This window comes from Arvicola amphibius, chromosome 10, assembly GCF_903992535.2.
Source record: "Arvicola amphibius chromosome 10, mArvAmp1.2, whole genome shotgun sequence".
In the NCBI taxonomy this organism is placed as follows: Eukaryota; Metazoa; Chordata; class Mammalia; order Rodentia; family Cricetidae; genus Arvicola; species Arvicola amphibius.
This window is the reverse complement of record NC_052056.1, coordinates 109,807,461-109,819,962: the sequence shown is the minus strand read 5'-3', so window position 1 is coordinate 109,819,962 and position 12,502 is coordinate 109,807,461. Positions and strand designations below refer to the sequence as shown.

Sequence of the window (12,502 nt, the reverse complement as noted above, 5' to 3'; positions counted from 1 at the left end):
TGCCAACAAGAACACTGCTCTCAGATGAAGGCCGCGCTGCTCTGAAAAGGATGGCTTTTATTTCCATCCAGAATGATTATCACACCATTATTTAAACAAATCTGAAAAATTCTAGAATAGTGTAAACTGAAGGCACAGAACAAACCAAAATATTCAACTGCAGGCACTTAAATGAGAAAGTGCAAGAATTTCAACAGTAACAGATCGGGGCAAATTTCCTTTACAGATGGAAAGCCAGTGTTTTCTGAGAGATTTTCATGAGAAAAATAACATTGAAAAGCACCCTTCCCCCCCCCCAAAAAAAATTCACCAGACCACCAGGTTGGACATATTTTTATGTATAACAAAGTGGCAGTTATGATACTGTTGGATGGTCCCGCCCCAGAGAAATGACAAGTTTTACAAAGTCTTTCAAAAGTAGCAAGGTTGATTACAAAATTGTATTTGGGGAGCAGGAAACATTGCTTCACATCAATTGCACTTCAGTATCAAATTGTTTCACAGGCGATTGTCCCACAACAGAGCTACACCCCGGGCATCCCTCCCTGGTGGGCTGGCAGCAAGGGGACCATGGGAAGCCAAGTGGGGCAGCGGGGAAGAAGCCAGTAGCAGCTACTGTTGCTTTATCACAGAGATATTTTTTTTTAATATAAATTTAAGTGGACTAATCAGTGATATGGATACAAAGCCCAGCGATGACTGTAAAGGAGGTGAGCTCACCCCAGGGCCACGCAGAAGCCCATATTCTGATTATCAATGCCATTTATCTCAGGTCACTTGTAGTTAGCTCTGATTTTAGACTAGGTTTCTAAACAAAACTTTTCAAGTATAAATATTTTTCCTCTGACTTACTTTCTCATTATGCCTTGTAAGGGACGACTGTGTTGAATAAAGGACATAGTTTTCAAAACAAAAGAAAGAAAGAAGGAAAGAAAGAAAGAAAGAAAGAAAGAAAAAGAAAGTTTAGTGACCAACAGTTGAAGATATTAACACCTAAAATCTACTACTTCAGATTTAAAAAACAAAAACAAAAACAAAAACAGAGCTTTTTGGTCTCTTGGGGAAACTAAGGACTTCTAAAACACACAGGAACAAAGTTAAAGTCTTCTCTCCAACTTGGCTGTGCTGTGTGTGTATTTAACACAGTAATGTTCTTAATCACCTGGTTCAGTTGCATAAATCACAGAAACATCTCCAGACAAGATTGCTGATAAATATAAACTCTAGAAATGACTTTTAGAAGAACATCTTCAAACTTTTCCTACATAACAAAGCATTCCTGTGGAAAAGAATCTTCGTGCTCCTGGGCCATTCCAGCCAATGCAGCTCTGCCAGCCTGAGGACAGTCACCTCTCAGGCTGCTCTGTCCCTGAATAGCATTATTTTTGATTTTTCTACATTATTTAAAAAGAAATCTCATTAGTGGTGTCAGACTTATGTCTTCATTTAAGTACTGAAAATTAAGGTAGAAACAACCCAAAAGTTGCTTTATAAATGATATAAAAGTTTTGAAATGTTGGCACCAATGGAAAACGAGCAAAACCCAAAATGCAGCCACTTGTAGGGCTGCTTACAGGGCAGGAAGGCTGCTGCAAATGCTGCAGTAAGTTGCTGCTGATGCAGGAATTGCAGATGTAAATCATTTCATGACCTAGCGTCTGTAGGTCGGGAAGCTGCTTCCATCCAGCTGGTGACAGTCTTGGGAGGATCCAAGCACCACCCCAGAGGGTGGCCGCTGAGTGTGTTCAAAATGTAAGCTCCCGGGGCTAGCGGGAGCTGATCTCTGAGCAGAGAAGAAGCGTGGGGTGATTGTAGAAGTGCCACACCAGAGGGACTTCCTTCAAGAGACTGCAGGAAGAAGCGAGACTGGAAACCAGCGTCAAGACTCTATACGAGGCTGCCGGGCCAGCAAATGACTGTCAGAGTGACCTTGTTCCTTTGTTCTTTCAACATGGGGACCAGAGCAGAGTGACTCATGCCCACAGTCGATAGGCCATTTACAGCTACAATCATGTCTCCACATCTGAACAAGACACAAAGAGAAGCAGAGTGTCACTATCTCAGTGGCATCATGAACACGGGCCCAGTGGGTTAGCATCAAAAGCACAATTTTGCTCTGGTTAGCTGTCAGCAACTAGAAATATTACCACCTCTGGGGAAACTTCTAAGCCAGTACTTTCTCCTTACCAACCAAAACTTACTGAGCCAACCTGCCCATAATGGGTAGGGACTTAAGGACATGAAGAACAACTTCATTTGGTGAGGTCATCTCTCTAAAAAGTGCCAAATCAAGGCCAGGGAGATGGCTCACTGTATGAGCATTTGCTGCTCTTTCAGGACCTGGGCTTAGTTCCCAGCACCTATATGAAGCAGTTCTTAACCGTCTATAACTCCAGTTCCAGGGGGTCTGATGCTTTCGTGGGCACCTGCACTAATGTGCACATATCCACTCCACATGCATTAAAATAAATACACAGCTCTCAGGGGTGCGCCTGACAACCCTAAGCTGGGTAGGGTACATTTACCCACTGGTTCACTGCTATGGCTGCCCATTCATGGATCTCCCATGAACACAAAGTCAGGCAGACATTGAGCCTCAGGAAAAATAAAGTGGATTTATCTGACAGCAGGAGACCTGCACGAGCTGTGCGGAAAATGCTGCAACACACTCAGATAGGTGACCCGGGTTCAGATCTGGTCTAGGTAAGTAAAGCATTGCTCTCAGGAACTAGAATGGCAAAAGCGACAGCTTCAGTCTCACTCAGAGATCCCGTGACGGGCTCTGTGGCCCACTGTACAGTTTCCGTACAAAACAACTTAGCTGTGGGGTGGAAGTAGCCACTGACGGTGGGCACACAAATGAGTGTGGCTGTGCTGAAATAACACTGTTTATAAAACCGACACAGGAATGAGTGCTGAACCCCGAGCTAGATCATCTTCTAGTACGAAGAACACAATCCACATCGTCAGTGAATACCAGACTCACTTTAGTCTCCCATCGTAGTATGCAGGGGTTCCTAAGACGATGGTTTTAATGAAGAATGGCTGATTGGTGTGGTTCTCTTCATATCCGCCCACGATACTGAAGCCCCAGCTTCCCAAGTAGCTTCTTCGTAGGACTATATCATGGCAGCTGTGAAGGGCACTGTCAAAGACACACAGAGAAAGTTGATACGGAGGCTTCTCACTCTCCATCTTTGTCACAACATGCGTAGAGAAGGGCTTAGGCTACTTCCCTTTGACTACATGGTTAGTGCTTCTGTGTTTGTGTACCTGCACACTAGGGATTAAGCCCAGAGCCCCACATGTGTCTGTGTTATTATTTTGATAACCCATTCTCTAGCATGATGCAGTGCTAGACAGGCTCACTTCCTCCAGCTTCTCTTCGGCTTCTCTTGCCAGGTGAAGACATGAACACATGGAGGAAGCCTACAGCCTGGCTGCCAGTTATACTTTAGAAATGTGCACAGAGATCATGGACTGGTACTCCTCACAGCACCATCAACAGCACTGCGATTCTAGTACTAACCGCACCCCCGGCACTGAGTACAGAGAGGTACAAAGGATATTTACATTACAATTCACAACAGTAGAAAAATTACAGTTATGAAGTAGTAATGAAAATACTACATGAGGAACTGTATTAAAGGGTCACAATGTTAGGGAGGTTGAGAACCACTGCTCAGCTGGCCATGGTGGTGCACACCTTTAGTTCCAGCACTCGGAAGGCAGAGGCAGGTAGATGTCTGTAAGTTCAAGTCTAGTCTGGGTCTACAGAGCGAGTTCCAGGACAGCCTGGACTACACAGAGAAACCTTGTCCCGGCCCTCTCAACAAGACCATTGCTCTAGAGAGCTCTGATGACCTAGGTATCAGCTGAACAAGGTGTGTGAGGTTCCCCGGTTTAGACTGTAGCTCTGCAGCAGTTCAATAATAACCATTTACATCTGTTTTTTAAAAAGGACTTACTTTTATTCCATGTGTATGGGTGTTTGCCTACGTTGATGTTTGTGCACCACATATATGTACAGTGTCAGTGGAGACCAGGAAGAGTGTGTTGTATCCTTTGGACCTGGAGTTACAGATGGTTGTGAGATGCTATATAGGTGCTGGGACCTGAACCTGGGTCTTCTGCAAGGGCAGCAAGTGCTCTGAACCACTGGGCCATCTCCCTAGCTCCTGATTTCCACTTTCGATGCACTGATAAACATGTATGACATCATTTTTACTACTATCAACCTCATTCCATAAGGTCCTGCGATGTCTATGAGACAATCAAAAAAAAAAAAAAATTCATGGGAACAAGCTGGTCAACTTGGCTATCAACAAGTAAAATTCAATACTTGACATTCTTGCTGTCCTTACGTGACAGAACTTCACCAGGCATGCGCTGTGTGTAAACGCTCCTCACTGTAAGTTACACCCACATGAGTCAGATGACTCAGAAACTGTGCATTTTCTGGTCTATTTTTATTTAAGAACCAGCAGTCTCATATTTGGCTAATAGTCAAACATGATTCCCACTGCTTTTTATAGATAAGAATCTAAATTATTTTAGATACAAATAACCATAGTTACACACACTCTTCCTATCTCAACACCAAACATCGGCCATCTAGAGAAAGGTCAGCACCCTGGGGTGCCAGTGGAGGTTCCAATGTCTCCAGGACCCCGTCAGCCAGTCACAGAACATGTCACTGGTCATGTGTCCTGAGTCCAATTCAGACTGAGTTCTAACTACCTTTTTATAAAACAATCAAAAGTTCTTGGCTAGCCTGGGCCACAGAGTGAGACCCTGCCTTAGAAACCCAAAATTCTGCCTTTTCAAGGAAAGTTGGCTCAGTGGATAAATGGATAAATGCCTGCGGTGTAAGTATGAGGCCCGAGTCTGGACAGCCAGGACCCACATAGAAAAACCAGGTGTGGGGGTGTGTCTGCCATCCCCGCATGTGGACATGTACATATTCTATCCCTTCCAAACAAAACCAAACCAATCCCCCTTTAATGGGATCTGGCAAAACTGTCTTCTTTTTACAAGCAGATACAAATCTTTTGAGCTTAGATGTTGATCAATTTACCTAAAAACTTGCTTTCATAATTTGATGCAACCACTGGGTGAGCTAACTGTGGAACATACTGACAAAGGTTACGAGGATGACCACTGTGTGAGACAACGGGAGCAGAGCGCTCTTGGTACCTTGGCAGCCCGAGCCACATGACCCAGGACGGGGACCAGCTGGCGTCGTACTCATTCTCACTGAAAGCGCCTGGCTGCTCCTCTGAGGTCTGGGATGCCTCCTCCATGATCTGGACTTCCAGGGCTTTGAGGACGACGGCTGGAGACGCAGCACTGGCTTTTAGCATGGCCACAGCCTCGCTGTGACTCAGATTGGTCAGGTCAATGCCGTTGATGTTCAGCAACACATCACCTGTGCCGTTGGGGAAGCCAGAGAATGACTCTCCCTTGCCAACCAATCAACAGGTCATTTCCAAGAACTTAGAAGAGATGAGGATGGGTTTTTACTTATTTGTGCTTTTTTTTTTTTTGTACCACCAAGGGCACGGAGAACATTCCAAACAATTCAAAACTCAAAATACTGTCAGACTAGAGAGGGAAAGACTGTGTCTTGAAGCACCTTGTGAGGTCTGAGTCCAAATCGTTAGCCTTTGTAGCTGTATACGGGGTGAGCACTGCTTCTCTCCTTTGAGCTCCAGAGAGCTCTACGGTTCTTTCTGATCCCCAAACTATTTGATCCTTTACTCTTAGAAATAACCTTAGCAGATTTTATCCAATGTTACACAATTTGATATACAGAAAGAGCCCCAGTGAGGGCATGCATGCTAGGATCTGAGAACAGCCATCCTCAGGCCGCTTAGTGAAATAAAACATGACTTGAACATCCCTTGCTTGAGTGGGAACAGCATGTCTGCTGGTCTCCTGAGTAACACAAGGAGAAAGAGCTGCAAAGGCTGTGTGGTGTGGCACAACCTTTAATCCCAGCACCGGGGAGGTAGACACGGGCAAACTTTGAATTCCAGGACAGCCAGGGCTGTTAAACTGAGAAACCCTGTCTTGTAAAACCAAAAACCACCCCCCCCCCCCCACACACACACACACAGCTCTGGGCTCATTAGCTGACCGAGGAGCAGCACCGCTATGAGAGGAGCAGCACCGCTATGACTTAGAACCCTTCAGGGCAGCCTGAGGCCGCTGCTCTGAAAGTCAGCCATGCCGAGCAGATTTCCATGCCACTGTCTTCTTGGGAGAAATGTCTATTTCTGTCTTTAAATTAGGTAATTTACGTTTTTACTGAGTTGGGAAAGTTCTTCACAATTTCTTGATATGCTATGCACCCATACATGAACGCAGGACTTGTAAACGCTTTCCCCCACTCTGTGGGTTACCTAAAACACTGCTGCTAACTACAGGCATAGGACTTTTACTTTCATGTGGGCTTTCCCAAGTGAGGGGAGGGGGGAAGGGGAGCCTGCCTTCGTTCCTGGGAAAATAACCTTTCAGCTCCAATTTCCTCTCCACATGAGGTCCATCAGCAGAGACAGCTACTCTGCCATGGCAACAGTGCTGGGTTACGCGTCCTCTCTATGCGCTAACAGAGTTGTGAGGGGACAAAGGGCATGAGGACTCAATCTCTAAATCAAGTTTGTCCTCCGCTACTTCCTCTTGTCTTCTGCACGAGGTCAGAGAGGACTTTCCGAAGCCTTGTCTCCTTGTAGCTCCATCTCCACAGATAGAGCTTGGGGCATCAGGCTTGGGCAGCAGGGGCCTCTACCACTCAGCATCACACAGGTCCCTGACACTTGATCACAATCGGCGCTGCATTTCAGTGAGAAGGCCCTTCAGCATCATCTGCCACAAGCTGGATCTTTTCCAAGATAAAAATAAGCCAAGAGTCTGAGCAACTGCGGGGTCTTCACCCATCATCAGGGTTAAATTTCCTAACCTTACAGAAAAATATTATGTTTTCTACGTAAGGACACTTAAAAAGATTTTAAAAAGACGTGTTTAACATGAAACACAGTAATTACTCTTTAAAAGTGTGACCTTAATTTTGAGACGACACATGGCAGATCTTCCAAGAGCCTGTCTCACCTCTCTTGATTCTGCCGTCCCGTGCAAGGCAGCCATGGGGTGGCACGCTGGTCACGAAGATGGGCAATTCACCACTCTTACTCCCTCTGCCCCCAGCAACCGTCATCCCAAGGGACTCGTGTGGCTCCTTCTTTACTGTGATGTGCTTTTCCTGGCACGTGACACACTGCGTGAGGTCCTGCACAGGGAAAGAGGAAAACATGGGGTGAAAACAGGCTAAACAAGGTGACGGGTCGGTGGTGGATATAAAGGGATTGTATATTTTACTCCTTAGTGAGGACTGAAAATAGTACATAGCTCTTTGGTTTTCTGTTTGTTTGTTTTTGTTTTTGAGACAGGATTTCTATGTGTAGCTTTGGAGCCCGTCTTGGAACTAGCTATGTAGACCAGGCTGGCCTCGAACTCACAGAGATCTGCTTCTTTCTGCCTCCTGAGTTGTGGGATTAAAGGTGTGCACCACCACACCTTTAAAATATGCGATAGGGATTTTAAAACCATAATAGCACATGCTATCCGCGTGCCTGCCAAAGCTTATGATCCCTCAATTCAGTGTTCATATAGCCAATTCTGTCACTGCAGGCAACATGCCTAACTGCTAACCACAGACTTAATCACCTTTTCATGATGGTTTTTTTTTTTTTTTTTTTTTTTTTTTTTTTTTTTTTTTTTTTTTTTTTAACAGAGGAGAGCGTGACTGCAGTCCCCCACCACAAATTATGCAGTCAAGTTTCCCCGCATTTGGGGAAATCTCCGGGGTCGGCACATCCTGAGAGCAATGGAGAAGTCTCGTCCTGGGAAAACCACCTCATGAACATGGTATCTCCCCTGCCAGGTAAGTCATGATGCATTTTTAACCGTAAAACCAGTGATCACATTTAAACAAGCAACCCGAGAAGATCCGACTTACACGTGGAAGATCTCTTCTTGTCAATCCCTTCACAGAGGAAGCCTCCCTGACAAAAAACTACAGAGGCTGCTTCCGGAGGCCACTCTCAGGCTTCACACCACAAACACCTGAGGCTGCTCCCGGAGGCCACTCTCAGGCTTCACACCACAAACACCTGAGGCTGCTCCCGGAGGCCACTCTCAGGCTTCACACCACAAACACCTGAGGCTGCTCCCGGAGGCCACTCTCAGGCTTCACACCACAAACACCTGAGGCTGCTCCCGGAGGCCACTCTCAGGCTTCACACCACAAACACCTAGGGTTCCCAGCAGCATGACAGCCTGCGTTTCAGGCTTTAAAAACAAACAAAACTTTAAAGTGCCTTATGACCCGTACACAAAAATCTTACCCCACCCCCACATCTTCTTAGGCTGTAACCAGGAGAGGGGGATGTGAACTAAAGGAGGGGGCGTCTTCACCTTGTGTGAGCTTGGTCGGCTGTGAGCAGGCGGCTGTGCATGCTGCTGGCTGATGCTGTGTGCTCCTGCTTCACGGGTGCCATTGCTGGGCTGGGGTTTCCCCACTCTGGCAATTGTCAAATTCACTCTCTCTCCGCTGGCCTGGAGAAGACACATTCATCACTACCCATCACAAATGATGTTTGTGGCTTAGAGATCTTAAGTGAAACTCCCTGTCCTCTCCTCTCTCCCTCTTGCCTTCCCTCCCCTCATTGAAGCAGGTTCTCATTAAGTAACACAGGCTAGAGGCTCCCGACTCAGTCCCACGAATGCTCTAAGTAGACAATGCCTGGGACACTATCTATGGACATCTTAGTCACTGTACCAAAGCCTCATCTGGACAGTCACTAACTGGTGGCAGAAAAAAGGTCACAGGCTAACGTTTTCAAACCTCTGACACTGAAACACACAGGTGTATGGACACACACACACACACACGTCTTTTAAGAGTTGAATATTTGGAGGCTCGTGGTCTGCTATCTGTGTTTAAACATAAAGGTTCACACATATATTATATATAAGGTCATGTTCTCTAAAGTAATCTGACACCCGATGCTTTTTTTTTTTTTTTTTTCCTCAGTCATCACCATAAACCTTTACTGTTTCTCCTACAGAAACTGACAGCCTGCTTTAAGGATCCGTGGTAAGAAGTAAAAACCTTCCCTGTGATTAAATGAATGATGCTAAGAAACTCCTTTATGGGCTGGAAAGGTGGCTCGGAGGGTAAAGGCACTCACTGCCATGTCCGATGATCCAAGTTCAATCCCTGGGGCCTCCATAGTGGAAGAGAGCTAGGTATAGCAAGCTGTCCTCAGATCTCCACATGTACCATGGATGGCACACACGCACACGCACACACTAATAACATATAATAATTTACTTCAGTTTTGGCTCTTCAACTGGAAAGTAAGGGAAAGCCAACTTTCATACTATCCATTAATCCTTCGTCACTTTGGCTGCATCTCCAGGGTTCAACAGGTAAATGCTGAGGTGACAATTAGAATCCTGACATTTACAGCTCTGATGACTTCTATACTGTGGGAGGTGTCAACGGCTACTTGGGGTTTCCTTACAATACACGCTCACTGCCATTGTTGTTAACACCTCAGAGCCCCAAATCCGCATTGCAACTTTCCTTGAAAGCTACTCTGACAAGCTTACTGGCTGAGGCAAACCCTTGCTCTCCCAAAAGAGGTAAAGCCGTGGTGCCTACACTGCACAAACACAAGCCCCAAACTACTCGGGGACACAGGTCTCAGGAAAGCAAACCGTCAACAACAGCAAAAGAACCCTAACAAACACAGTTCTATTTGGGGAAGTTATATATAGCAGTGTGGATTCTGAAGACTTTCCTGGAATTCTTATTTGCCAGTGAAAACAGACACAGCCGTGTGACTGACGGCCCGGGGCCAGTGTTGGGCACTGTTTACCTGAATGACCTGAGCAGCCAGCTCTGGAGTCCCGTGCTTCAGGTCATGTCCGTTGATGGCCAGTACCCGGTCATTACTGTTGAGCCTGCCATCCTGAGCTGCCAGCCCCCCTTCCAGAAGGTCGAGAATAAAAACGCCCGGCTCATCTGTCCTTCGGACTAATTTAATCCCCAGCTGCTCCGCTGAGTCGCGTTTGTGCAGCAGCACTTGGAAGACCTCATCCCGAGGTGAGCTGCCGTCGGCATGGCTGTTTGCTCGGCTGCCGAAGCGCCTCTCCCGCAGCACAGTGAGATGCAGCATGCTGCACGGCTGGGAAAGCACGGCCCGGGCATAGTTATGGGACACATTGCTGATATCATAGTTGTTGACCTGAAACATCAAATGAACAAACAAAACTCCCATGACCAATGCATGACAAAATCTTATTTTCCTAACTTGAAGAAATGTCTACATCTCCAAAGAAAACCCACATGGAGAAAATGCCAGAGGATCCCTTACCTACAAAGAAAACCACTCTAAAGGTTTCTATAGCATAGAATTTAAAAATGAACTAGTAGCACAGTGCAGAGGAGTAGTAGGAACCCGAGTGTTGATGTTAGAGTCTTTGGCTCTGCTAGATACTGATAACCTCAGGGGAACAGGGCACTCATCCAGCACCCGCTCCTCTGGGTCTGACACTTCTTCACAGGACCAGGGTGGGAGGGAGCAGGCTGCATCACGCCAGGGCAAGCCTGCAACTAGCACAGCTCTAGTGGCTCGCAGGCTCAGGTTCTGTTGGATTTCAAAGCTGCTTTCCCTAATGAAGCACACTTACGATAGACAAAATAAATGGTTTCATTTCTTAAAAAGTTGCATATTCTGAGTGACTTTTAAAGTATGTAATTACAAGTCCATTCTAATTATCAGCATACACATATAATACATATTTAATATGCCGAGTGTAATTCAATATTCATGTCTCATTAGAATGTACAGCCTTGATACAATTACAATGACTGATCTTTGAACACGCAACATCACTTAGGAAAATAGTCCAGCTTCAATTATCCACCTAGGAGCTGAGCATAATTTTCCTATTTATCACAATTAGAGCTCTTTGAATCCATCTGAGATAAAACCAATGCTCACAGAGCATCTCTAATGAGATAGCTCTGGGTTAGGAATGTGTGATCACTGGAATCCTACAGCTCTCCAACAAGTTTACATTAACCAAGCCTTCCCCTTCTTATATATCTGAGATGGACAGTTCTTTCTTTCTGAATTTGGGCTGCTTTTTTTCTTTGCTTATTTTCTGGGTTTGATAGGTTGGACCAGTACTACCTTGAATTTTGTTGGTTTTGTCTATGGATTCCTTTTAAAATCCAGTCATCAAATTTGGAGGCATCACACACGAGCTTACTATTCTCTCATGTTTTCAGTACTCATGTGGGCTTTGACAGATAGCTGACGGTGGTCCGCGACCAGAACGCCAAGGCATCTTCCAGAAAACCAGGCTGCCAGCACTCGTGGGCCCATCATCATCTCAGCTGTCCAGCTAAGAGCAGACTATTGCCATGTTCACATTCTGCATCTTCAGACAGTTGCAAAGGACACAATGCCTGGCTGAATGAAACACAGCTCTGTGCTCCAGCAGCATGCAAGCATGCAGCCTACTTTCTCCGTAGAGAAGGATGGGGATATTCAACTATGAAAAGACACATTCTCCACGGACGCATGGTTGTCAGTGAACTCCAAAGAAGGTAGACTGTAACATACTGTTTCTCAATTTTGTAAAAAAGAGCACAATGGTAAACTAGCACGTATTTTGACTATGGTTTTTGTTGTGAACCAATGCGATGTAAAACGCCGATGTTTCTGCTCAAACTAAAAATATTTATTTTAATGTTCTAAAATCTGTATCACTTTTAATATTACTGACATAATTTATAAAGAGAAGCATTTTTTTCCTCTAAAATTGCTCAAAAGGCTGCATATGAGCCTCTGAAGAGTGCATAAAGCCATGAGAACATGGGTTCCCTTTGTAAAGATGCTACTTCATTGAATATGTGATTGCGTGTGTGTGTGTGTTTCAATATGAACCATTTTTTATGTGGAAAAATCTAGTTACTCCCATTGGCTACACGTCTACTAATACAAAAGCACAGTGTAGTCTGCAGATGAACCACCTTATGGCATGGGATATTCAAACTGGTACACTGGGTTAAAAAGCAAAGAAGACAGATGTATACACTTAAATTACTGTTAGAAAGGTCAGATGAGGAGCGGGAACAGCACAAGGGCTGCTGTAGAGACCAAGGAGTCAGGATGCCTGGGAGGGGTGAACCTGGGGAAACAGCTGTAAGATTCCCTCTAAGTAGAGGACACACACGGGTTAGGAATCGAGGAATACAGGCAAGTGTCCTCAAAGTGGTGCCAGCCTTGTGCACCCAGAGCCCCCACATAAACAACAGCAAAGATACAGCACACAGAAACCACAGACTAGAAACTGAATTTCAAAAACAGCGGGAAGTTCAGTGAGTCTCAGCCATACCAGTGGCCCTGAAAGGGTTTGGGGATGG

General features: G+C 45.4%; 1 protein-coding gene and 1 non-coding gene across 8 annotated transcripts in view; both read right to left on the bottom strand.

Moving 5' to 3' along the window:
- Positions 1-317: 317 nt before the first annotated feature.
- The window catches only part of Lnx2 (ligand of numb-protein X 2), a 61,047-nt gene continuing 48,862 nt past the window's right edge, over positions 318-12,502 (bottom strand). For all 7 annotated transcript variants that reach the window (XM_038344757.1, XM_038344756.1, XM_038344759.1 and 4 more), the window contains 6 exons: positions 9,945-10,313; positions 8,476-8,616; positions 7,111-7,288; positions 5,197-5,428; positions 2,987-3,145; positions 318-2,023 (listed from right to left, as the gene is read on the bottom strand). In XM_038344757.1, the coding sequence (XP_038200685.1) occupies positions 1,888-2,023; positions 2,987-3,145; positions 5,197-5,428; positions 7,111-7,288; positions 8,476-8,616; positions 9,945-10,313 (1,215 nt within the window). In that variant the 3' untranslated portion in view covers positions 318-1,887. The remainder of the gene's footprint in view (positions 2,024-2,986; positions 3,146-5,196; positions 5,429-7,110; positions 7,289-8,475; positions 8,617-9,944; positions 10,314-12,502) is intronic.
- On the bottom strand, positions 7,790-7,950 carry LOC119825849. Its single transcript, XR_005287312.1, has one exon. It is a non-coding gene; the product is annotated as a U1 spliceosomal RNA (small nuclear RNA).